A 26661-nucleotide genomic window follows, 5' to 3' on the forward strand; every position below is an offset into this window, starting at 1 on the left:
TATAGTAACTAGTGCCAGAAACAATGTACACTGCTCAAAAAAATAAAGGCAACACTTAAACAACACAATGTAAATCCGAGTCAATCACACTTCTGTGAAATCAAACTGTCCACTTAGGAAGCAACACTGATTGACAATACATTTCACATGCTGTTGTGCAAATGGAATAGACAACAGGTGGAAATTATAGGCAATTATCAAGACAACCCCAATAAAGGAGTGGTTCTGCAGGTGGTGACCACAGACCACTTCTCAGTTCCTATGCTTCCTGGCTGATGTTTTGGTCACTTTTGAATGCTGGCGGTGCTTTCACTCTAATGGTAGCATGAGACGGAGTCTTACAACCCACACAAGTGGCTCAGGTAGTGCAGCTCATCCAGGATGGCACATCAATGCGAGCTGTGGCAAGAAGGTTTGCTGTGTCTGTCAGCGTAGTGTCCAGAGCATGGAGGTGCTTCCAGGAGACAGGCCAGTACATCAGGAGATGTGGAGGAGGTCGTAGGAGGGCAACAACCCAGCAGCAGCACCGCTACCTCCGCCTTTGTGCAAGGAGGAGCAGGAGGAGCACTGCCAGAGTCCTGCAAAATGACCTCCAGCAGGCCACAAATGTGCATGTGTCTGCTCAAACAGTCAGAAACAGACTCCATGAGGGCCCGACGTACACAGGTGGGGGTTGTGCTTACAGCCCAACACCGTGCAGGACGTTTGGCATTTGCCAAAGAATACCAAGATTGGCAAATTCACCACTGGCGCCCTGTGCTCTTCACAGATTAAAGCAGGTTCACACTGAGCACATGTGACAGACGTAACAGAGTCTGGAGATGCCATGGAGAACGTTCTGCTGCCTGCAACATCCTCCAGCATGACCGGTTTGGCGGTGGGTCAGTCATGGTGTGGGGTGGTATTTCTTTGGGGGGGCCACACAGCCCTCCATGTGCTCGCCAGAGGTAGCCTGACTGCCATTAGGTATCGAGATGAGATCCTCAGACCCCTTGTGAGACCATATGCTGGAGCGGTTGGCCCTGGGTTCCTCCTAATGACAATGCTAGACCTCATGTGGCTGGAATGTGTCAACAGTTCCTGCAAGAGGAAGGCATTGATGCTATGGACTGGCCCGTCCGTTACCCAGACCTGAATCCAATTGAGCACATCTGGAACATCATGTCTCGCTCCATCCACCAAGGCCACGTTGCACCACAGACTGTCCAGGAGTTGGCGGATGCTTTAGTCCAGGTCTGGGAGGAGATCTCAGGAGACCATCCGCCACCTCATCAGGAGCATGCCCAGGCGTTGTAGGGAGGTCATACAGGCACGTGGAGGCCACACACACTACTGAGCCTCATTTTGACTTGTTTTAAGGACATTACATCAAAGTTGGATCAGCCTGTAGTGTGGTTTTCCACTTTAATTTTGTGTGACTCCAAATCCAGACCTCCATGGGTTGATAAATTTGATTTCCATTGATAATTTTTGTGTGATTTTGTTGTCAGCACATTCAACTATGTAAAAAAAAAATAATAATAATAAGAATATTTCATTCATTCAGATCTAGGATGTGTTATTTTAGTGTTCCCTTAATTGTTTTGAGCAGTGTATATTGTCTAGTTTGATATCTTATCCACCCTACCCCTGACATTTCTCAAATCTGAAATTAGCCCCACCTTTGATATTGTACTCCGTCAATCCTTTCATGTCTAAATCAAGTCCCAAGAAGTAAGTGTGAGGCATAGGAGCTGATTTGAGACTATTGGGGGGGACCTGAGCCCATAGCTAGAGATAGAGCTGGGCTGTCAGAGTGGGTGGCTCACACTCTACTGAGAGCGGCTATTCAGGATCAATGTTACTGAGTTAAACAGAACAGCCAAACCAAAGCCCCCTCCTCCAATAAAAAGAGCATTGATCACCCCTGGGATTCTCCGTTTATTTTTCCTTCTTTGCTCCAGCTCAAGAGTCCAGATAGCAAACTGTGTTGACCGACAAGACTGAGGCAGAGGAACATAAGCCACTTGCTTTGCTTTCAACAGATGACAGAAAATAAATTCATCGGATCTCAACAGGAGGGTGCTTCTGGTGATGTCACTCCCCTTAGCAAGGCCCTGTTTGAATACTTCTAAAGAAATGCATCCTTCCCTTCTTGAGTTAATCACAATTAACACAATTGGATTCAACACAATTGGATTGGTCAAAAAACAGGATTTCCACTGGATAGGTTTCACCAATCCAATCATGTCAAATTAGTGATTACCCTAAGGAAGGGACTGGGAGGAGGAAGGGTTTTCAAAGTTTTGGAAGAGGGTCCGTGACTTCTTAAAAAACAATGACCATTATCCTGATTAAATTGTATACAATAAAGAAGAAGACTCACATGGATCTCAAACTTCCACCCGCTGACGGCCTCGTCTGTAAGGATCTTGGTGAAGGAGATGGTCAGGCCATCTCGGAAAAACCTCTGGCACGCCTCACACTTCACATCGAGTCCTAAACAGAGAGAAAAGAATTAGGTGCATGGAGATATTGTACTCCCACATCAATGAAGGCTCCTCAGGAGGAAGGGAAGGACCATCCTCCTCAGTGAATTTCAAAAATGTAAATAGTTTAACTATACTTAATATATTCACATCACAAAATAATGTATTAAAACACACTGTTTTGCAATGAAGGTCTATAGGGTAGCACAATGACACTGTTTTGCAATGAAGGTCTATAGGGTAGCACAATGGTGTACCCGGAGGACAGCTCGCTTCCGTCCTCCTCTGGATTCAATGACTTCAAAACACAACCTAGGAGGCTCATGGTTCTCACCCTCTTCCATAGACTTACACAGCAATTACGACAACTTCCGGAGGGCGGCCACCAGCCTATCCAAGCTCTTGCAGCATGAACTGACATGTTATCCACCCAAGGATCAGAGAATGAATCTATTACTGAAAGCATAAGCTACAGCTAGCTAGCACTGCAGTGCATAAAATGTGGTGAGTAGTTGACTGCAGCTAGCTAGTTTAGCCTACTCAAACACCCGGCTCAAAAGAGAGAGGGATATTATGTTAGCTAGCAAGTCAGGGTAAGCTTTTGGTTTAATTTATTTATTGCCACAGGGGCCCTCCGGTGTAACTGCTAAACTGCTTGCTGACTGTATACTGTACTGCATGATTCTAGTCAGTTTACTAACCTGTTCTAGTAATTATGTGGTCTATGAAGTGTGCTAATATGGTGTCATGACTTTACCTCCTTGGTGAGGATCAAAGGTGCCAGATCAACTGGCAATGGCAGACAGATAGCCAAATCCCTTTGTTACCGAGAGACTTTTTCCGCCCCGAACGTCAACATCAAACAATGGACACTGGGACCACATATTTCAACATCCGAATGTTGGAAATAATGAGAGATGGAATATGGAAAATGTATGTCTATTTTGTTGTCTTTAAAATAGTTATGAAGACACTATAACAAAAACATTGCAACTTGAAGAGCTTTAACACTGTGTATATCAGGTTTACATTATTTATGTTGTGTAGAAAATATCAAGGGTAAAGGGAATGTTTTTGTGACGATAGGATTGTTTTTAGTTCCCTAACAAGATCATAGTAATTATGATGCCTTGCTTCGTAACTAGCCATGCCTCAGGGAGCGTGTCACGTAAACGCCCCTTTCCACACGAGGGTATAAAACGATTAAGTTCAGAATTAATATAATCAGACTAGATGGATCAAAAGCTGCAGCTTGGTCCACATTAGTCACGAACCCGAAAACTCCAACACTAGGTTGAAGAAGACAAAGGAACCTCAACTTCTTAAGGTATAGGGGGCAGCATTTTCACTTTTGGATAAATAGCGTGCCCAATTTCAACTTCCTGCTACTCATGCCAAGAATATAAGATATGCATATTATTAGTAGATTTGGATAGAAAACACTCAGAAGTTTCTAAACCTGTTTGAATCATGTCTGTGAGTATAACATAATTTATGTAGCAGGCAAAACCCTGAGGACTAACCGATCAGAATTTTTTAATTTTAGGTCTCGGTCTGTTCGGTGAGTTCTCATTGGGAAACAATATTTCTTAGGAACTTGTTTTCAGTTCCTTCCACTGGATGTCACCAGTCTTTGGAATTTGGTTGAGGTTATTCCTTTGTGCAATGGAAGTAGTAAGGCCATCTAGGAACTGCATAACACTGTTGAGAGTTGCGCAAGACTTGAAAAGTAGCTTGGTTTGTTGTCTTCATGTATTGAACACAGATAGACCAGTCTTCAATTTGATAGATTATTAACGTTTAAAAATACCTAAAGTTGTATTACAAAAGTAGTTTGAAATGTTTTGGCAAAGTTTACAGGCAACATTTGAAATATTTTGTAATGACGTTGCGCAATTTGGAAGCTGTTTTTTCCTGGATCAAACGCGCCAAATAAATGGACATTTTGGATATATATGGACGGAATTAATCGAACAAAAGGACCAACTGTGATGTTTATGGTACATATTGGAGTGCCAACAAAAGAAGCTTGTCAAAGGTAAAGCATGTTTTATATTTTATTTCTGTGTTTTGTGTCACGCCTGCAGGGTTGAAATATGCTACCCTCTTTGTTTACTGTTGTGCTATCATCAGATAATAGCTTCTTATGCTTTAGCCGAAAAGCCTTTTTACAATCTGACATGTTGGCTGGATTCACAACGAGTGTAGCTTTAATTTAGTATCTTAAGTCTGTGATTTAATGAAAGTTAGATTTTTATATCATTTTATTTGAATTTGCCGTGCTGTATTTTCCCTGGCTTTTGGCCAAGTGGGACGCAAGCTTCCCCTATACCATAAGAAGTTAACAGTTAGTTGAGTAGCTGTATCTAAGAAGATGAATTTAACCTCTAGCGACGAACAATCCCGTATGCGGGAGCGTAATCATAGCCTCAAGCGCATTACCATAACGCAACGTTTCCTATTCATGAAAATCACAAATTAAATGAAATAAATATATTCAAACACAAGCTTAGCCTTTTGTTAACAACACTGTCATCTCAGATTTTCTAAATATGCGTTATAGCCAACGCTAGACAAGCATTTGTGTAAGTTTATCATGGCATAATGCTATGCTAGGCTCTACTGGCAGCAGGCAACATTTTCACAAAAATAAGAAAAGCAACCAAATTAAATAATTTACCTTTGAAGAACTTCAGATGCTTTCACTCAGGAGACTCCCAGTTAGATAGCAAATGTTCCTTTTTTCCAAAAATAATATTTTTGTAGGCGAAAAACGTCCCGTTTCTTCACCATGCTAGGCTGAGAAATCGACCGAAAAAAGCTACAACTACAACGCCAAACTTTTTTCAAAATTTGCCCCATAATATCGACAGAAACACGGCAAACGTTGTTTAGGATCCATATGTATTCGATAATATATCCGCCGAGGCAGTTGGTTTCTCATAAGAAACAATTGGAAAAATGGCTACCTCAGTATTTTACGCAAGGTTTTCTCCGGGAGACACCATGCGACCACTCGCCCTATATGGTCCCTTACTGCCATTCTCCAATGGAAATCCCTAAAAAGACATCACAATGCTGTAAACACCCTGGGGAAAACGTAAGCTGACTCCTAGCCCCTTCACAGCCATATAAGGAGTCATTGGCTTGAGGCGGTTTCAAAAAATGCGGCACTTCCTGATTGGATTTTTATCTGGGTTTCGCCTGTAACATCAGTTCTGTGCCACTCAGAGACAATATCTTTGCAGTTTTGGAAACGTCAGAGTGTTTTCTTTCCAAAGCTGTCAATTATATGCATAGTCGAGCATCTTTTTGTGACAAAATATCTTGTTTAAAACGGGAACGTTTTTCATCCAAAAATTAAAAGTGCGCCCCCTATATCCAACTGGTTAAGTAGGACCATCCGGTTATTCTCTTCAAATCATCGTCGTATATGCATATGATTAGTATGTGTATAGAAAACACTCAGATGTTTATAAAACTGGTTAAATCACGGCTGTGACTATAATAGAACGTGCGTTTCATCGAAAAGTGCAGGAAAATCTGATCACTGAAAATGGGAAAATATATCCATGCGCCACTTCAACCAATTGTTAAACGTGAACCACATTAAATGGGGCCGAGGTTGCAATACCTACAGCTTCCACACGATGTCAACAGTCTTGTCATTTGCCTACTATTTGTTTCCTGGTCAAACAGACACAAGGCAGCGCAGGTCTTCCGGTCTCTGACCGGATATTTTTGGTTGAGATTTACCCGGACATTATTTCCAGACGTACAGCTATAGAATATACATCGCCTCGTGATCAATTTGATCGCTTATTAACGTTTACTAATACCTAAAGTTGCATTACAAAAGTATTTCGAAGTGTTTTGTGAAAGTTTATCGTCAACTTTTTTAATTTAAAAAAATGACGTTACGTTATAAAACGCTATTTTTTTCGTTGATCACACAGTCTTCATAGATCGATATCTAGGCTATATATGGACCGATTTAATAAATAAAAAAAGACCCAATAGTGATTATGGGACATCTAGGAGTGCCAACAAAGAAGATGGTCAAAGGTAATGAATGTTTTCTATTTTATTTGTGCAGTTTGTGTAGCGACGACTATGCTAATTATTTTGTTTACGTCCCCTGCGGGTCTTTTGGGGTGTTACATGCTATCAGATAATAGCTTCTCATGCTTTCGCCAAAAAGCATTTTAAAAATCTGACTTGTTGCCTGGATTCACAACGAGTGTAGCTTTAATTCAATACCCTGCATGTGTATTTTAATGAACGTTTGAGTTTTAACGAGTGCTATTAGCATTTAGCGTAGCGCATTTGCATTTCCAGATGTCTAGATGGGACGCCTGCGTGTCAGGTAGGAGCAAGAGGTTAAGTTTTGACTTGACCTTTAATAACAGTAATTCAATGTTTGGTTTGTTAAATGTGATACTCAACTCCGGCTTGTATAATGTTAGTTTTAATAGTTTACTCCATTTACTACTTGAGTCATCTCTCTCCCTCTCCTCCTGCTGCTAACCACACAAAGCCCTGCCCCATCACTCAAGGAGAGAGCATTTGTTCAACCACGGAGTCACGAGCCCTTTCTTGCCATTCACTCTGCATGGTCAGATGGACGCAACAATATTGCTGACATGCTGATTACGCAAGTATTCTATAATTACACTATTAGTTTGTGCACCTTACTGTCTGCCAACGACTGTTTGCTAGTTTGTATTTTCTTAGCTAGGTGTTGCTAAAATTATTTGTTAATGCTAAATCGCATTTAGCAAGCCAGCTAACAGTCAAAGCAAACGTGGCTAGTTGGCTAATACTGTCTGGTACCAGTACTGGTGTAGGCCTAGATAAGCATGTTTGTGCAATGGTATCTTATCAGAGAGAAAGAGGTGAAGAATGAATATGTTGGCTAGCTAGCTACATGAAGTAAGAAAGCATGTAATGTAACGTCTAATTAGGGTGACCTGGAAACATTGACCAACGCTTTGGTTCCTACCCTGTCAATAATTCCTCACTGGCTTATTAATTTGTTCGTTACCATGTCAAAAAACAACAATGTATTCAAGGTGCTGCCCATTATATTCCAACTATAGAATTGGAAAAAACATATTTCCATGATTCCAACAGTTAACTAGACCTAGATTTTCTTGCTCATATTATGCTGTGTGGCACAGTTTAGAAATTATAATAAAAGATGCAGAATTTGACGAAAATCATTTGTTTGACGGATTCAACAATATAAAATGGAGAAAGTCCCATTGAAATCACAATTTATTGTGATAATGGGTATAGGTAAAATTTTAGTATCATGTAGTAGCCTAAATCTATCAATTCTACATGAATGGAATATAAATGACAGTCAGCCAACATGCTGTAATAGAAGTAAGACCATGCTCATAAAAAATAAAATCACCCTCCCTCATCTTAAAAGTCAACGACCGCCACTGTACCACAGATTTTTTGGGAAGGGCTGCAAGTCAAATATCAATCTAAAGAGAAACTAAGTGGAGTCATTGACAAAGCGAAAGTAGAGTGAGTCAGCTGCCAAGCAAGTCTAAACCCCATATACTGTGGGTGAAATACAGTGCAGTAATAATATTTCAAATGTGTACATAGCCAAGCTTGCTATACCATCTCGCTTGCCATAGTTCAAAGTATTGAGGAGTGTTTTGAGGAATAGAATGAATCAACATTCTTACCTTTTTTACTAAGCTCTATAGCAGCTTCTAGAAGAACCTCTAACTCTCCCTTTGGAAGAACTGGAACCACCCAGCGGGGTCTGGAAACAAAACATCCACATGAATACAGATACACACTCATTCCTTCTCACAACCACACACCTCCTTATATTAACACACCCACCCACAGAACTCAATGCCAAACATACATACACCTGTTGTGTTTGTACCTGTTGATCATGTCATCCAGCTTGGCCAGGTCTGTGTGAGGGAAGGCAGGCTCCTCCTCCTCCAGCTGGGGGGGGCCATCCCCCTGACCCTGCTCATCCGGGGGGCTCACTGGAGAGTTCTCATTGGTGGAGTTAGGGGACGCCGTCTGAAACACACCATCAAATAACAGAATTTAGGGCAGAAATTCCCCAAATCCCAATTTCGCAATAACCCGCCTCGAAACTAGGGGAAACACTGACTCATAATATATAACAGGAGAGCCAGAGAGCCTAGTGACAGTCATCTGGACAGAACCAGTCTATTCCCAGTTCCCACCAACATTCACTCTTGAACACAAGCTCACATCATTCAGTCCTAACTTGGGATCTGCACCAGTCACTCAGACTTTCACTCAAAATCATGCATTGATGACATTGGGAGATTTGCATTAAAAAAAAGAGGTCCAGCACATAAAGAGCTGAGAGACGATTTCACAAGGAGGCACTGCTGTGATAGAAAGATCTTATCTGAGGCCCCTGTTGCAGCCAGGTCTCAAAACCCGTGACTGTACTCGAACAATCTACAACAAATATGGGATTTTTACAAACAGTAGCACTGTAGGATAGAAATGATCAGCTATAGAAACATACCCATGTGTTTTGTTTTCCTAATGTAGCCTAAGCTAAAGCCAATTAGCCAAACCTTGAGGTACAAACAACATACACAAGCGTGCACAAAATGCACATTGCACACACACTAGGGGAGGCATGGAAAATACTTGACACCATGTCAGTGTGTGTGTGTGTGTGTGTGTGTGTGTGTGTGTGTGTGTGTGTGTGTGTGTGTGTGTGTGTGTGTGTGTGTGTGTGTGTGTGTGTGTGTGTGTGTGTGTGTGTGTGTGTGTGTGTGTGTGTGTGTGTGTGTGTGTGTGTGTGTGTGTGTGTGTAATATATTAATGTGGCATATGCAGTTGTTAAGGAGAAATGCAGCATGACTGTTGAATCTTAAGGCTGTGAAAATCCACAGATAAATTATTCTTTATTCCCATCATGTCTTCAAGAACTTAGTGTGTGTGTGTGTCTGACATATGTTAATGACTGTTCGTATGTATGAGCAGCAGTGGTAGCAGCAAGTGTGTGTGTCTGATGCGGGTAGCGGAGATGCAGAACTTGGGAAATGTGGGGGTGTGTGGAGAAAGCTCTTTCTGCTTGGTTGACCTACATAGCCAGCTTGCCTCTCAAGTCTGGGTGCTACTCATCCCTAGCCCACACACTCTGTCCCTAGCACACACACTCTGTCTTTATCTATTACTCTGGGGCTTGTGTTCGTTGATTCCTACCTCCTCCTTTCAAGTCTCCCTGCCTTCTTTCTCTCTCCCTCTGTGTGCCTAGGTGTGAACACTGACTGTCACCCCCCACAGTTTGATTCAATTAGATGCGTCTCTGTGCTGCTGCTGTAACAATGTGGGCCACTGGTGCAGTATTTGTAACAGAACAACACTCAAGTCTAAACAATACACCAAAACAGCATCCATCAAACACACAACTTGTGTTATGGTTTCAAAGGCCAATACAGGTTTGATTTATAGTTACCGTTAAATGAATCAGGACAGCTTTATGCCCCACAGGGCACGAGGAGGACGTTCATGTCATGCTATGTGCTTTAGCACAAAGAGGAGCAGGAGGAGAGGATGGGGGCAACGAACGGCAGAGAGGAAAGGTGAAGAGGGGAGAGTGAAAGGCGAGAGATAGAAGAGGATGTTGAGACATGAAGAAGTGAGAGGATAGAGAATTGGGAGGATGGGGCAGAGTAGAGGTAGAAAAGGGAAAGAGGACTAGAAGAGGACAGGGCAGAGTAGAGATAGAAAAGAGAAAGAGGACTAGAAGAGAGCACAAGTCAAAAACAGGATGTTGAGGTGAAGGTCAGAAATTAAAGAAGAGGATGGGACAGAGAGGCTTCTGACCTGGTTCTGTGGCAGCGGGGGCTGGCTCTGACTCTGAGCGTCGGGGGCCTGGCCTGCCTGGTTGTCGTTTCCCCCAACAGGAGAGCCACGCGTGGTGGCCGTCATGCTCGCTACGGGGCAGATCTTGGCAATCTTGGCCTCTTTTAGGGAGCACTGGCCAGGAGGGAAATCACAGGAGGCGCCTCAGCAACCTCAGAGGCAGAGCAGAGGGAGGAGAGCAGCGGCCGTGGTACGAGAGAGAGGGACAGAACCACCTGGAGATCTGGACGGGCCGCTGAGACCATTGCATAACCTGGAGAGAAGAGGGTTATAAAGTGTATGGGTTTTGTTGACTGTAGACAAAATACTGCATGGTGGGCTCACTCACAAAAAAGTACAAACATGATAGGAGAGATTTCATGGGTCCATTCAATCAATGGGATCACATCTCCGTTTAAGGTCCGTTTGTGTGTTATATACAAGGTAAGTTTTTTTTTTTAAAGGCCATTATGCATTGTCAAATCAAACCACAACTAGCTTGTTTGGGGGTCTCAGTGACCAACTTTGGCAGGTGAGCCTGGTCAAGTTTTTTGTACGCAAAATAATAAACATACACCGAATTAGAAATGTGAAGACGAGCAGGTTTAAATTCTGAACGGTTCTCTGGGACCCATCAGATTGGAAGGGAACACACTTTTGTATTTTCCCCCGACATTTGCTTGATTGGGTTCCATTTTTGCAGTTTGGAAGCTTTGTTGTAGAGACAATGTGCGGAAGTAAGAGATAAACGCTAGAGCGCTGACCCGATAACAGGGAACGGTACAGAGAAACCTGTTAAGCATGCACCCTATGGCTGGGCTGCTCCTGAGTCTGGGTGTATCCTTTCCAGTCAGATAAGCTGAGAGCTTGGCATGGATTGGCCAGGTTGTCAGTATGACCATTAGTGAAGCATAATATGACCTAGCTGCCAATCCAGTACTTGTTAGCACCACTAGACATCTTTGCAAATCCTACTTTTCTAGCATTCTGGCCTGGTCTTGTTTCGTGTAAACACCCAGACATAGCTAGGCAGGCAGTGGAATCAAATGTTTGTCAGAGGTTCAAATAAAATGTAGATAATTTCCTACAATGATATTGCTAGCAACAAAGAGGGGTAAGACAGTGGGAAAGATAACAATCCTCAACAGATGGAAATAATCTCTCTGTTCATCAGTGAGGCTGCCAACTAGCACGTATCAAGGGCTGTAGTGAAGTCGGAGAGAGCAGGCAGCAGCATCTCCAGTTAAAACAGCATGACATTGACACCATTGGCCTGACTCTGGAGAGGAAGAAGCCTGGAAGACATCTGACTGCTCGTACCGCATGGATCCAATTAAGGTTAGTAGTGGAAATGCCACTACTATTGCATAAGGAAATCTACAAGTGCACATTTTAGTCCCTCACTTTGTTCACAAGCAAAGTTGTAGGCTATTTTACACAAACAAGCAAGAGAACAAGACAAACAGTTGTGGTTCAAGTCTTACTATATGACTACAGTGGAGTGGAGTGTTACCTAGGGATGGCACAATTATCATATAAATCTTGGAGCTGACAATTATGGATAACAACCGTGAACAAACCAAACAAAAAACATAATCGTCATACTGTCATTCATTTCAGGAGAAAGGGGATTCAACTTCATATTTAAGTAAACATAGTTTATCTAACAGCATTTCATTTTTGAATGTATTATAACACATGAAGTGGGTAAAGTTGGTAATCATTTTACATGCAGAATAACACTTTGGTCAGAAGTTCCAGGTGAAAATCATTCATTTTTCAACAGGGTCGCCACCAAGGCTGGTTGTATTCATTAGGTACTGTATGTCACATCCAATTTTCAAAGATGCATTTCAAGTAAAACATTTATTTTTATAAATAACATTTCTATGACAATTAATCATTACCCAAAATTCCATAACAGCCCTAGTGTTATATAAACGTGCTCATTCAGACAGTATAACGATCATCATGCACGCAGCATAACCGACATGCCAGCAAGAAAAACGATCAATAGTCAAGTGGATCATTAGCAAGATGGAATTGCCTGTGTTTCATAGTGCTGTTATGTCACCTATGACCCTGTCCACATTGTTCAGATGTTGGAATCAAGTGGGCTACCTTTGAGTGCACAAAACATTAAGAACATTAAGTTCCTAATGTTTGGTATACTCAGTGTATATTTCCCAGAATGAGAACGAGTTGCAAAAATCCTTATATAAATGTATCATGCTTATTGCACATTTATAAAACAGACTAGACAGCTAGTATAACAGTCTATGGCTAAAATGCTCCAAGCAGAACGTGACGCAACAAACTGAACATTCATTTTCCAGAATCATTGTTCATTGATATTCACATTTTAGCAGTGTCTGCTCTGCACATAATTTGTGTAGTTAAAACATAAAAAGGGTATCATTAGAAAAGATCACTCCTCCTCTACTACAGTAAAATAATGTCTCTGTGTGTTTCGGTGTCCACAGTGCATTTGGAAAGTATCCAGACCCCTTCCATTTTACCACATTTTGTTATGTTGCAGCCTTATTCTAAAATGTATCAAATTATATTTTTTCCTCAATCTACACACAATATCCCATAATCAGAATGGAAAAACAGGTTTTTAGAATTTAAAAAACATATTTATATAACTATTCAGACCCTTTGCAATGAGATTCGAAATTGAGGTTAAGTGAATCCTGTTTCTGTTGATCAACCTTGAGATTTTTCACAGCAAAAATTGAATGGAAGAAGTTTGGAACCACCAAGACTCTTTCTAGAGCTGGCCGCCTGGCCAAACTGAGCAATCGGTTTGAAAGGCCTTGGTCAGGGAGGATGGTTACTGACAGAGCTCCTCTGTGGAGATGGGAGAACCTTCCAGAAAGACAACCATCTCTGCACCACTCCACCAATCAGGTCTTTATGGTAGAGTGGCCAGACGGAAGCCACTCCTCAGTATGTCACGACAGCCTGCTTGGAGTTTGCCAAAGGGCACCTGAAAGGTCTCTCAGACCATGAGAAACAAGATTCTCTGGTCTGATGAAACCGAGATTGAACTCTTTGGCCTGAATGCCAAGCGTCACGTCTGGAGGAAACCTGGCACCATCCTTACAGTGAAGCATGGTGGTGGCAGCATCATGCTGTGGGGATGTTTTTCAGCGGTAGGGACTGGAAGACTAGTCAGGATCGAGGCAAAGATGAACGGAGAAAAGTACAGAGAGATCCTTGATGAAAACCTGCTCCAGAGTGCTCAGGACCACAGACTGGGGTCCAACAGGACAATGACCCAAAGCAAACAGCCAAGACATTGCAGGAGTGGCTTTGGTACAAGTCTCAATGTCCTTGAGTGGACCAGCCAGAACCCGGACTTGAACCCGATCTAACATCTGTGGAGACCTGAAAATAGCTGTGTAGCGACACTCCCCATCCAACCTGACAGAGCTTGAGAGGATCTGCAGAGAAGAATGGTGGCATACAGGTGGCATACATACATGTGTGCCATACCCAATTAGACTCAAGGCTGTAATTGCTGCCAAATGTGCATCAACAAGGTACTGAGTGAAGGGTCTGAATATTTATGTAAATGTTCTGTTTATTTTTAATAAACTTGCAAACATTTCTAAAAACCTGTTTTTGCTTTGTCATTATTGGGTATTGTGTGAAGGTTGAGGGGGGAAATGATTTAATCCAGTTTAGAATTAGGCTGTAACGTAACAAGATGTGGGAAAGTTAAAGGGGTCTGAATACTTTCTAAAAGCACAGTATGACCGATTCTGTTGGACCAAACCTCAAATGCTAATAGCAAGTTGAAACCACTTTTCAAAGAAGAAGTAGTGATCTCTCATCTTTGTTGTGTGAGTGGCAGGGGGGATGGGCATGGTGTGTGTCTGTGCAAACAGAGAGGAAGAGGTGAAGTGAGAGGCTTCACGCTCGCCAAGAAAAGCCCAATACGTTTCTATTTGCTTATTTTGGACCTAAACTTCTTGCCTGCCTTTTCCCACCTTTGGGACAATGACTCCCATTGTTACGGTGGCGACATGAGCATCTTGCTATAATACAGATCTCTGGTGTAAATGGGAAGGTGCAAACAGCACACTAGGAGGATAGGAGACGAAACCAAAAAGACAACATGAGAGCAAGCCGGACATAAATGCTCATAAAAACGATTCTTGTGATAAAGGCATCTGGAATATCGCGCAAAACCATTCATTCAATATAGTCGCCCTACACTCCACTTGGAATAAATCACTGAACAAGGAATAAACCGCTTAGTGACCAAAAGCCACAGGATGGAAACTCTTACAATGTGTGCTTAGCGTGCAAGACTCATTTAGACAGGTAGCCCAATTCTGATCTGATATTTTTTTCACTAAATTGGTATTTTGACCAATCAGATCAGCTCTCAAAAATATCTGAGGTGAAAAGAATCTGTGATCAATACCAATTAGGTGGAAAGAATATCAGAATTGGGCTGCCTGTCTAAATGCAGCCAAAGGGTTATTCCTACAAGACCACTGCACTCAGTATTCTCCTCCAAATCCCATAGCATTGGCCATCCAGACAGACCTCTCCTAATGTTTTAGATTGAGCAACAACAAAAGCCATTGTTCAGAAAAAAAATCCAATCCTCGGTTTAATATTCATCCGATTGAGATCAGAAGGAAAACAAAGGAATAGCCTAGGCCTAAGCACTCAAAAATATTGAACAAAAATAAAAAGATTTTACTGAGTTACAGTTCATATATAAGAAATCTGTCAATTGAAATTCATAGGGGCCTTAATCTATGGAAAATAATATAGATATGCATCTGTTGGTCACAGATTTTTTTTAAATTAAGTAGGGGCGTGGATCAGAAAACCAGCCAGTATCTGGTGTGACCATTTGCCTCATATAGTGTGACATCCTCGCATAGAGTTGATCAGGCTGTTGATTGTGGCCAGTGGAATGTTGTCCCACTCCTCTTCAACGGCTGTGCAAAGTTACTGGATATTGGCGGGAATTGGAACACAACGATCCAGAGCATCCCAAACATGCTCAATTGGTGACATGTCAGGTGAGTATGCAGGCCATGGAACTGGGAGATTTTTAGCTTCCAATCATTTTTGTGTACAGAACCTTGAGACATGGGGCCGTGCAGTATAATTCTGAAACATAAGTTGAAGGTGGTGGATGAATGACATGACAATGGGCCAGGATCTCATCACCGTATCGCTGTGCATTCAAATTGCCATTGATAAAATGCAATTGTGTATGTTGTCTGTAGCTTATGCCTGCCCGTACCATAACACCACCGCCACCCTGGGGCATCCTGTTCACAACTTTGACATCTGCAAACCGCTCGCCCACATGACACCATACACGTGCTCTGCGGTTGTGAGGCTGGTTGCACGTACTTCGAAATTCTATAAAACAAGGGGGCTTATGGTTGAGAAATGAACATTACATTCTCTGGCAACAGCTCTGATGGACATTCCTGCAGTCTGCATGCCAATTTCACATTCCCTCAACTTGAGACAAATGTGGCATTGTGTGTGTTGTATGACAAAACTGCACATTTTACAATGGCCTTTAATTGTCTCCAGCACAAGGTGCACCTGTGTAATGATCATGCTGTTTAATCATCTTCCTGATATGCCACACCTGTCAGGTGGATGGATTATCTTGGCAAAGGAGAACTGCTCACTAACAGTTATGCAAACAAATGTGCACAACATTCAATAGAAAAACGTTTTTTTGCACATATTGAACATTTCTGGGATCTTTTACATCAGCTCATGAAACCAGAGCGTTTATATTTTTGTTATGTGTAATTAAAATTAAAGCCTGATATCATATGAAAACATTTAGGCCTAGATTAGATTGGGAGAAGACTGAAGTTCATACAGTGCATTTGGAAAGTATTCAGAACCCTTTACTTTTTCCAAATTGTGTATAGAATAAGGCAGTAATGTAACAATCAATACACAATACCCCATAAGAACAAAGCAAAAACAAAACTGCAAAACTTAAACACAATTTCAGACCTTTTACTCATTACTTTGATGAAGCATCTTTGGCAGTGATTACAGCCTGCAGTCGTATTGGGTATGACCCTACAAGCTCGGCACATCTGTATTTGGGGAGTTTCTCCCATTGTTCTCTGCAGATCCTCTCAAGCTCTGTCAGGATGGATGGGGAGCGTCGCTGCACAGCTATTTTCTGGTCTCTCCAGAGACGATCGGGTTCAAGTCCGGGCTCTGGCTGGTTCACTCAAGGACATTCAGAGAAGTCCCTGCTCCCGAAGCCACTCCTGCATTGTCTTGGCTGTTTACTTAGGGTCGTTGTCCTTTTGGATGGTGAACCTTCGCTCACGTCTGAGGTCCTGAGCACTGTGTAGAAGGTTTTCATCAAGGATCTCTGTACTTTGCTCCGTTCATCTTTCCCTCGATCCTGACGAGTCTCCCAGTCCTTGCCGCAGAAAAACATCCCCACAGCATGATACTGCCACCACCATGCTTCACTGTAGGGATGGTGCCAGGTTTCCTCCAGACACGGCGTTTGGCATGCAGGCCAAAGAATTCAATCTTGGTTTCAGACCAGAGAATCTCGTTTCTCATGGTCTGAGAATCGTTTCGGTGCCTTTTGGCAAACACCAAGCGGGCTGTCATGTGCCATTTACTGAGGAGTGGCTTCCGTTTGGCCACTCTACCATAAACGCCTGATTGGTGGAGTGCTGCAGAGATGGTTGTCCTTCTGGATGGATCCCCCATCTCCACAGATTAACTCTGGTGCTCGGTCAGAGTGACTATCAGGTTCTTGGTCACCTCCCTGACCAAGGCCCTTCTCTGTAGTTTGGCCAGGCAGCCAGCTCTAGGAAGTGTCTTGGTGGTTCCAAACTTCCTCCATTAAAGAACGATCGAGGCCACTGTGTTCCTGGCAATGCTGCAGAAATGTTTTTACCCTTCCCCAGATCTGTGCCTCAACACTATCCTGTCTCGGAGGTCTACGGACAATTCCTTTGACCTCATGGCTTGGTTTTTGCTCTGACATGCACTGTCAACTGTGGGACCTTATATAGACAGGTGTGCCTTTCCGAACCATATCTAATCAATTGATTTTAACACAGGTAGACTCCAATCAAGTTATAGAAACATCTCAAGGATGATCAATGGAACAGGATGCACCTGAGCTCAATTTCAAGTCACATAGTAGAGGGTCTGAATACATGTAAATAAGGTATCTGTATATTTGTAATACATTTGCAACATTTTCTAAAAACCTGTTTTCACTTAGTCATTATGCGGTATTGTGTGTAGATTGATGAGGACTTTTTTTATTTAGTCAATTTTAGAATACGGCTGCAACGTAACAAAATGTGGGAAAGGTCAAGGGATATGAATACTTTCTGAATGCACTGTATGTAATGGAAATGTGTGACATACTGAACTTGCTGCCTGCTTTTCCTACTGCCATAAACCCTGACCTGAGGAAAACTTGTCAATTATTCTACAAAACCACATATTCTGGAAATGAGTCGTACATCATTTCCAGTTGGGTCTTATTCTAGACATGTAGGCCTAAAGTGATGGTGGTTCACATGGTGTTGTAGTATTTCTGGATAAGAGCGTCTGCTAAATGACCTAAATGTAAATGTAGTATTTGAACTCTGGGCACCATACAGCAAAGACAACATGTCTTTCTGAGTTTCAGACAAGAGAGGAAAGGATTTCCTTAAGTAACCATGGGATTGGTTGGCCAGGAAGCCGGAGGTCTTTCATCCCTTTCGCGCTCACTCTTCAAGTCATTCCACCTCGAAAAACACAAGTAAGAGGATTTACACCCACCATCTCAGATAGTTCCTGTAGTTAGAAATATAAGAATGGCATTCCTGAAACATTATTTTGTATAGGATTGACTGACTGCATTGGTTATTTTTATAAGAAACATTGTGTTGAAAATCCAAAAATGTTTGCATAGTCAATTTACACACAGTCCTGACACACACTCTTACCCCACCAGACATGCCACCAGGGGTCTTTTCACAGTCTCCAAATCCAGAACAAATTCAAGAAAGTATACAGCATTATATCTGTTCCATCTCATATTGCTCAAATGAAAAGCAAACCTGGTTTAAAAAAACTGATAAAGCCAACATTAACTGCACAACGCCTCTCCCCTATTTGACCTAGATAGTTGTGTGTATTGATGTGCATGCTACAGCGAGTTAGGCCAGGGCGAAAAATACCATATACCGGGGTATTTCTATCCAGCTCAGGGATCCAGCTATGCATTTGATTTGCTAACTCGATAGAGCGAAGTGGCTAGATGTCAAGATCAAGTAGTATTTTTATTTTACCTTTAACTAGTCAGTTAAGAACAAATTCTTATTTTCAATGACGGCCTAGGAACAGTGGGTTAACTGCCTTGTTCTGGGGCAGAACGACAGATTTTTACCTTGTCAGCTCGGGGATTTGATCTTGCAACCTTTCTGTTACTAGTCCAACGCTCTAACCACTAGGCTACCTCCCGCCTGCAATGGAGCTGCTGCTTGGAGTATTGCTTTTTCAACCTTTGTAATGTATTCCTTTGAATCTGGTGATGATTTTTTCTCTTGTTCAGAGAAATTAGCCATTGAAGTCACTTGCAGTTTTTACCATAAATTAGTCTGAAAGTACCAAGTTTTGCCCACCGATGCCGCTGTCCCTGCTACTGCCACCACACCCTTTTATACATTTTACATGTTTATTCAATGGATCACATCATTTTCTTTGCAACTTTGGGTAGAAAACCAACAGCTTTTGCTCATGATGAAAATAGATTGTGTGGTCAAACCAGTCCTCCAAGGACTCAATTCAGTTTGTATTTCTCTTAGCAACCTAATGCGTCAACCCAAGTCTCATTGAATAGTCCCCCCAAAAAATGGCAGCTCTGAGAGGGCTATCCGTATGGTGAAAGTATTTTCCTACAAGCACAAAACCTTGATAGAGAAATGGACTAGTGACAAAAAAAGTGACAGCCCTAATAAAATACAATGTGTTTTTCAATAAAATGATTAGAAAACGTCTCTATACGTACTGTGGTTAGTGATATTTTCCATTAAACCCAACATCATTGCGAAACACTACACAGTGTGTGTTTGGGCCTTTTTTGGGATTACTGTAATAAAACACAAGACACCATTAAAATGAATAAAAGGGTGTGGAGGCAGTAGCAGGAACAGTGGCATCTAGTGGGCAAAACTTGGTACTTTGACTACTGTATGGTTTAAAATTACAAGCGACTTCAATGTCAAATCTCTCTGAACAGAGGACAAAAACCATCACCAGATTCAAAGGGAATGCGGTAAAGGTTGAAGAAGCAATACTCCAAGCAGCAGCTCTATACTACTTGTCAGACAGAGAGCTGATCCAGTATACTGGTTATTGGGGTGGGGTGATGTTGGCTTTTTACCATTTTATTGGGTTCTTCACAATTATGGTCGAAATCAGATGTTAGGTGCTATATATTTACTGAAGGTTATATCAACCCTATGAATTTAAAATGGCCAATTTAGGTGTAATCAATTAGCTTAATTTCTCAGAGATGAAATTATATTTCATATTTCAGGAATGCTAATCTTATGTTTCTAACTACAGAAACGATTTCGGCTGAAATGACACGGAATGACCCCTTTACGATTCTGTTCCAGACCAGCACAGAACGTCTGGACGAGATACGCCTTTTTTTCTCTGTCTTTGGGAGACCTGCTCAACTACTTCGCAAATCAAAATAAACTTCCTCAAACATAAAGCCAAACTGCAGACAAATATAATTTCAATAACCAGCCTACAGAAAGACATAACTTTATCATAGCTTCAACTTCATAGAATGTCTAGCTCCATAACTTTTATTCTCCCTCCAGCTGGACCGTACAATCTGGTTTATAACCACACACACTGACCCTGTATGAGCCAACAAAGGCCAGCCACAGCTCCAGAGGACACATAAGGCCATGAGCCATAATGATGAGTATTGTTTACTCTCTCGGTCCTCTCCGTCCAGCTGGAAGCCCGGGCACTGGCTAGTGCTCAGTCTGGCACAACTCAAATATAAATATATTGATTAGAATAGACAGACATGCCTTTCTTTGACATGTCAAATACTGAATCATGTCTGATTATCTATTCATGGCATTTCGATCTGCAAAGTGCAGTATGTTGCATCCTCCTGAACACAGGGACAACACCAGTCCTGCCTGGCAAAGATAGACAATATGACTGGAAATCCAATCCACACAAGTATTGGAACATGAGGGTTTGATCATGTATTCTAACATGATATTTCCTTCATAAAGGCCACCCCCGCTAAGTCATCGTCAACATCCCCCCAAAAAATATATTTACATTTTTTGTACATTTTCTACCAAGACACCCTTTAAAAGGGACAGTGTGAGATTTTGGCATTTCGGTCCCTTTTTTCAAATTACCCAGAGTCAGATTAACTCATGGATACAATGTATTTTTTACAGTTCTAAGTTGCCAACTAGTGTTAAAGCAATCGCTAACTAGGGTTAGCGCAATGACTGGAAGTCTATGGGAACAGTTCATGTTGACTTCCAGTCATGGGAACAACTAGCATGTTGGCTGTTCCTGTAGACCAGGGGTCAGCAACATAAGGCACACGAGGGAATTTGCCTTGGCACGCCAATGCTTGGCAAGTCACCCCATCCCACCCCCCAAAAAAAATAATACAAATAATTAAATGATATAGACGGCACTGAAGATGAGAATAGTTTTCACATGGCTAACAGCTAGAAAATCTTAATTATTATTTTATTTTTTAAGTTCAGGACACAAAATGTCATCAGCAAAGAAAAATAAGGCAAACGTCCGCTCATTTATTGCCTTCGATTCTTTTTACTTCAGGGCCAGGCTGTTTGCTCTCTGTTGTAAAACTGCTGTTTGTCAGACATCAAGTGCACATTTCATTTTGAAACAAGACATGCGGACCAGGCTGAAGGAATCAAGAGGTCCGTGCCCAGGTAAGTAAAGCAAGGCACTGTGTTAACAGTAAAAAAATATATTTTAAAAAATTGTGCAGTGCATTGCTAAACAAGTAACCATTTATTGATGGGGAATATATCAAGGATGCTTTCCTCAGTAGCTGACAGGCTTTATTTGAAGGATTGCCGAACAGACACAATCTTCTCAAAGATAAGACATGCACGTGTCTGCCAGAACTGTTGAAAGGCATGTTCTCAAAATAGCTGAAAAGGTAAAGGAGTTGCAAACTGTAGAGTTAAAAGATGCACCTTTGTTTAGCGTGGCTCTTGATGAGTGTGGATGTGAATGACATTCCACATCTGGTAATTGTTGCAAGATACCGTGACAGAGCAGGTACGCAAGTAGCTGCTTTGTCTAAAACCCATACATGGTAACACTAAAGGGGAAGCTGTAGCAAAAAAAGCCTTCACGGGTCATTTTGAGGTGTCAATATTAAGAACATATTCACTATTACAACTAACTGTGCCCCCACTATGGTGGGGAAACAGGATTTGTAAAGCTGATTGACGATATGATTGGCCACCCAGTGGTTAAATTTCACTATCATTCACCAAGAGAATCTGTGTTCCAAGAATTCAAATTCCGATTTAGGTACTGTAATGGCTACTGTAATTAAAATTGTCAATTCCCTTGTTGCTCGCTCATGTCACAGTGTCAGTCACTGCTGGAAGAGCTTGAACAAATCCACAAAGACTTTCCTCTCCACTGCAGTGTCAGGTGGTTAAGTGGAAGGAAGGTTCTGGAACGGTTCATGGAGTGTTTGAATACAGTTGAAGCCTTTCTGGCTACAAAAAGGGCCAAAACTACCCAGTGCTTGAGGATTGGCTTGTAAAACTGGATGTTTCTCACTGACATAACAGGTCACCTCAATGAGCTCAACCTGTGCCTGCAGGGTGCAGGCCAGACAGTGATGGATCTGTTCCATGCACGTAAGGCATTCCCTGCCAAGCGAGACGTCTACTTGCGGGATATTCAAAGTGGAAAGTTCCGCTACTTCAAGCAACTCAAAGGGCGGTCAACGCGGCACACTATCAGTACATGGGGATGCTGTACAAGGGGGTGCTGAAGTCAGAGTTCTATGTCCGATTTTCATTCAAAATATTTTTTGATGAAGCCAGAGAACTTTGAGGAGAGCAACTTGGGTCTGTCTGTGTTTCAGTGGATAGGGACCGAGGACTCTGAAATGCAGCTGTTCAAGCTCAAGGCAACCTCCCTTTGGTCATCAAAATTCACAGCGCTGCGCAATGAACATGAAGACAGAGAAACCAAGAGGCCTCCATTATCTACTGTTGGGAGAGCCTGCCAGTGAAAGATGACAGTCTGCAGAAGGTTGCATGTGTAATGCCTTCAGTATTTGGATCCATATATCTTTGTGAACATATCTTTTCACACATTAAGTCGATCCCTTCACGCAGCCGGCTGACAACAGACCACTCGGAAGCCTGTGTGCAGCGAAGTCTCCAAATATGGCGCAGATATGTGGCTCAGCAATGGGAAGCAGAGACAAGAATCACACTATAAAATCCATTTAAATCGGTACGATGGGATGTTCAGTACAAAATTATATAAGCTTGTGATGTTCATGGCAGTAAATTTCAGTAAGTAGTAATGTGAACATGTGTGTGTTGCAGAGGATTTGGAATAAGAGACTGGGGAGACAGGAGACTGAGTAGGCTACGATTCTCAGCAGCAGATATGGACTTGATAATACGGAAATAAATCCATTTTTATTACATTCAGTTATGTTTAGGGCTGTTGGTAGGCCTAACAGTAATCTCTGTCATTTTTATTAACTGAACCTTGTATTTTGCAATAAATTGTTATTTTTAAATCACATTTATTATTCAGCCTTTTAGTTCTGTAGCCTGTTTTAATGGAACGGTTCTACAAAAATGCAAGTAATGAGGTTCTATTTATACACATTAACAGACGTATAACTCACATTTCCAAGTGTTGTAACAAAATGTCCATAGAAAAACAATTGAAACATCTGATAAATGCAATTGAAAACGGCAAGGAAGAGTCGCATAACAACGAAATGATGAATCCATCTTGATGAAAACGCAAAGGAATATTGTCCAGAAATCAAGACACTAAACATATTAAAGCCACTAAATTCAGGCCATCAAGTCAAAATAAGGACAACTTCAAATGCAGATATCAAAATGACCATTGCATTAACACTGCTAGCCACAACAGCATATTTCAGGCAGATATTCATAATGCACGAAGAGGCAAAACATCAAAGGAATTGCTTACAATCATCAAGGATGCATGTGAAACAGATTCAACCAAACAATGGCAAAAATCCCTAAGTACAATATAAAGATCTATAAATGCATTTTAAAGGAGTGAAGACCACGCTGGATTCAACACCTTGGACAGAGCCCTGGTGCGGCTTTGCTCATCTGGGCTTCCGAGCTGTCTAAGACACTGCATCTCAGTGCAAGAGGCGTCACTACAGTTCCTGGTTCAAATCCAGGCTGTATCACATCCGGCCGTGATTGAGAGTCACAAAGGGCGGCGCACAATTGGCCCAGAATCGTCCGGGTTTGGCCGTCATTGTAAATAAAAATTTGTTCTGAACTGACTTGCCTAGTTAAATTTTTAAATCTAATGTAGGGAGGCCTATAGTTGAGCTCTGTGGTGCTAATAGAAAGGTCCTCTGTTTAACAAGCTATGGAATTATCCCGTTTCTGGGCAATTAAACATTCAATAGACAATTAGTTGTACTGCACATATCATAACTGGAATGCAGATCAGTAGAAATGGTAGGATAAATTCTAAAATTGGCACTAGACAAGAGGTTGCTGTAGATTTAGTCATTACACCAACGCTAGATAGTAACGGGTTGCAAAACTACCTACAACTTCCTTCAATCTGCACACAGAGACATAAAAATAGTATCCATGAGTTCATCTGACTAAGATGAAAAAAGGGCTAAGTTGCCAAAATCTTGCACTCTCTCTTCAAGATAGGAGTGACAAGTTGCAACTTATGTATAGCAAACAGCAAGCAGTGGCACAAATGAGAGCCAGGAGCACACAGCTGTCAGCCCAGCCAGTAAGGATATTTTGAGGATACTGAAACATTTTCTGTGCTTTCTGCAGGTGGCCACTGACGTCAGAAACATACCATTAAACTGCTTCTACTAAAATATATTTCCTAGCCTAGAAAGCCCAGCTCAAAACAACATTATGTAGGCTACATTGGATTACCATTCATTTCAATCAGTAACTATGTATTGAAAATGAAACCTAACTGAATGGCATTGTTAGACACGGTGGTCATCCTCTGTTCAACATCCTTCAGTCTCTCACTGGAAGGCTAATAGCACTAAACATCACTGGCTGGCTATGCCATGTTATGAAATGGGCCATTAACTACAGCTATATCACGAATGACATGGGCCAAGACAAGACAGTAATGGTCAAACTGACAGTCTACTCCTAAATCAAACTCGGATATTAGCTATGTCCATGATGACATTGGAGGTAACAAATAAATAAATAAATGCTACTGATCTAGTTAGCTAGCTGATTAGCCATGTATGTCTTCCATCATTATGGTAAGATCACTAGCTACGAAAACAATCACTGGATAGGTAGTATAACTATACTTTTTCAAGGACGTTGACCAGTAATTGATAAGCTTGTTGACGCACTCGTTTACAAGTTATACAAATAAATATCACAATTGACCCTACACGTCCATGATTATGCTGCTTCATCTTTGCTAGCTAGCTATCGAGACACATAAAAATACTTATTACACGATCAACATGTCAACTTACCTAGCTAGCGTTAGGTTGTCTCTGATCTGAGTTGATTCATAAAGGAAATAAATATCTTATTCTGAAGTCAGAAATAGCATATCTTTAAACAACGCAAATCGAAAACGTTGGTAAAACACAGCTAGCTAAATTAGGAAGCTAACAACACTCTTTACGGCTAATATGACTTACAGAAAGCCTGATATCGCAGTGCGAACTGCCCCTTGAAGGCCTAGTTTCCAATCGCAGTCTTCCGGGCCTTTGGCCTGACCAACTAGCGTTAACTAACCGTTGACGCAAGTTCTCTTGGGTACGTATAGGTAGCTAGATATCTGGCTAGGTTTACAGACACATTACGAACTGCTCGTTAAGAAACATTTGCATTCAGCAGAGAAGGGGCTAGTTAGCTAACTCGATAACGTGAGCTAGCTAGCTGAGCTAACTGTAGGTATGTAGCTAACGTTAGCTACTGTGGTTGTTTTGGAGTAGGCCACGCAACCAAGTCCATAGAGAAATAATTTTATGCGGTACTAGCTAGCGTTAACTTGTCAATGTTGGCTTGGTGAGCTATCTTGTCACTGTGCAACATTTCACGATTGAAACCATATTAAAACTCAGACATTAAGGTTCCAGGTGAGGAAACGCCTGCCATTAACTAGATAAAAACGTCAACCAACTAGTAAGCAAACGAACATGATCTGGCTGATATCGACCCGGCTTTCAACAACGTTAACTATTTTGATCGCTAAACAACTAGCTAACTCCACATTGAAGACCCATTTCCCTGCTCTGACAGTGGGTGAGTCAGTAAACTTGGCTAACTAGCTAGCCAACGTTAGCTACCTTCTGCCAGAACCAACTAACGTAGCATGTTTCCAATCCAAATTGAATTATTCAATGATTAGACGTGTATCAATGTATTTCAGTACAATAAAATTTCAAACAAAATAAATAGCTAGCTAATGTTACTGCCATACCCACACTACACCAGTTGACACGGTTAAGAGCGCAAGCTAAGTTAGCTAGCAAACTAGCTGCTAACAACTTACCAGGAATTTGATAGGACTTCTCTATTCACGAACTACTCCAGCCTTGACGATTGTGTCGTGGTTTATGACATAAATGTGTCCTATATACTGCAATTTCATAATAAGCTCAACTGTCTGTTAGAATAGCCTGTTTTTTGGTCATATCTTGGGTGTTTTTCCTGCGTCACCAGCGCGGTAGCAGCCCCCCCGACTCTATCTAGTCGGTCCTAGCCAGTCAGTCACAACTTGCTGCTAGCAGAGAGCCGCTTCAACATGGCGGAAGCACAGCCCTGAACAACGTCGCTGGTGAAAACAGATGCCGAACTCCAACCGTCAACAGTAGTTAGAGAGCCAACTACTAGCTCCTCTGTAGAATCACTTTGCAAATGGAACCCGTGCTGAATGGTCAAAAATCCATACAATGTAGATGGTTGACTCTAACCCCGATGTTGGATTCGCTTATCCAGGATTTTATTTAAACCCCGATTTCAACGCTTGT

The 26661-nt window shown here is 41.8% G+C and overlaps 1 protein-coding gene across 7 annotated transcripts in view; it reads right to left on the minus strand.

Annotated features, from left to right (window-relative positions):
- Positions 1–26661, minus strand: part of LOC124044045 (probable ubiquitin carboxyl-terminal hydrolase FAF-X) — an 85997-nt gene extending 59336 nt beyond the window's left edge. For 6 of the 7 annotated variants that reach the window (XM_046363444.1, XM_046363436.1, XM_046363428.1 and 3 more), the window contains exons 1-5: positions 26184–26661; positions 10326–10617; positions 8383–8528; positions 8174–8253; positions 2366–2478 (exon numbers count right to left, since the gene is read on the minus strand). In XM_046363444.1, the coding sequence (XP_046219400.1) occupies positions 2366–2478; positions 8174–8253; positions 8383–8528; positions 10326–10430 (444 nt within the window). In that variant the 5' untranslated portion in view covers positions 10431–10617; positions 26184–26661. The remainder of the gene's footprint in view (positions 1–2365; positions 2479–8173; positions 8254–8382; positions 8529–10325; positions 10618–26183) is intronic. The other variant, XM_046363454.1, reaches the window with a different exon arrangement.

This window comes from Oncorhynchus gorbuscha, linkage group LG01, assembly GCF_021184085.1.
Source record: "Oncorhynchus gorbuscha isolate QuinsamMale2020 ecotype Even-year linkage group LG01, OgorEven_v1.0, whole genome shotgun sequence".
Lineage (NCBI taxonomy): Eukaryota > Metazoa > Chordata > Actinopteri > Salmoniformes > Salmonidae > Oncorhynchus > Oncorhynchus gorbuscha.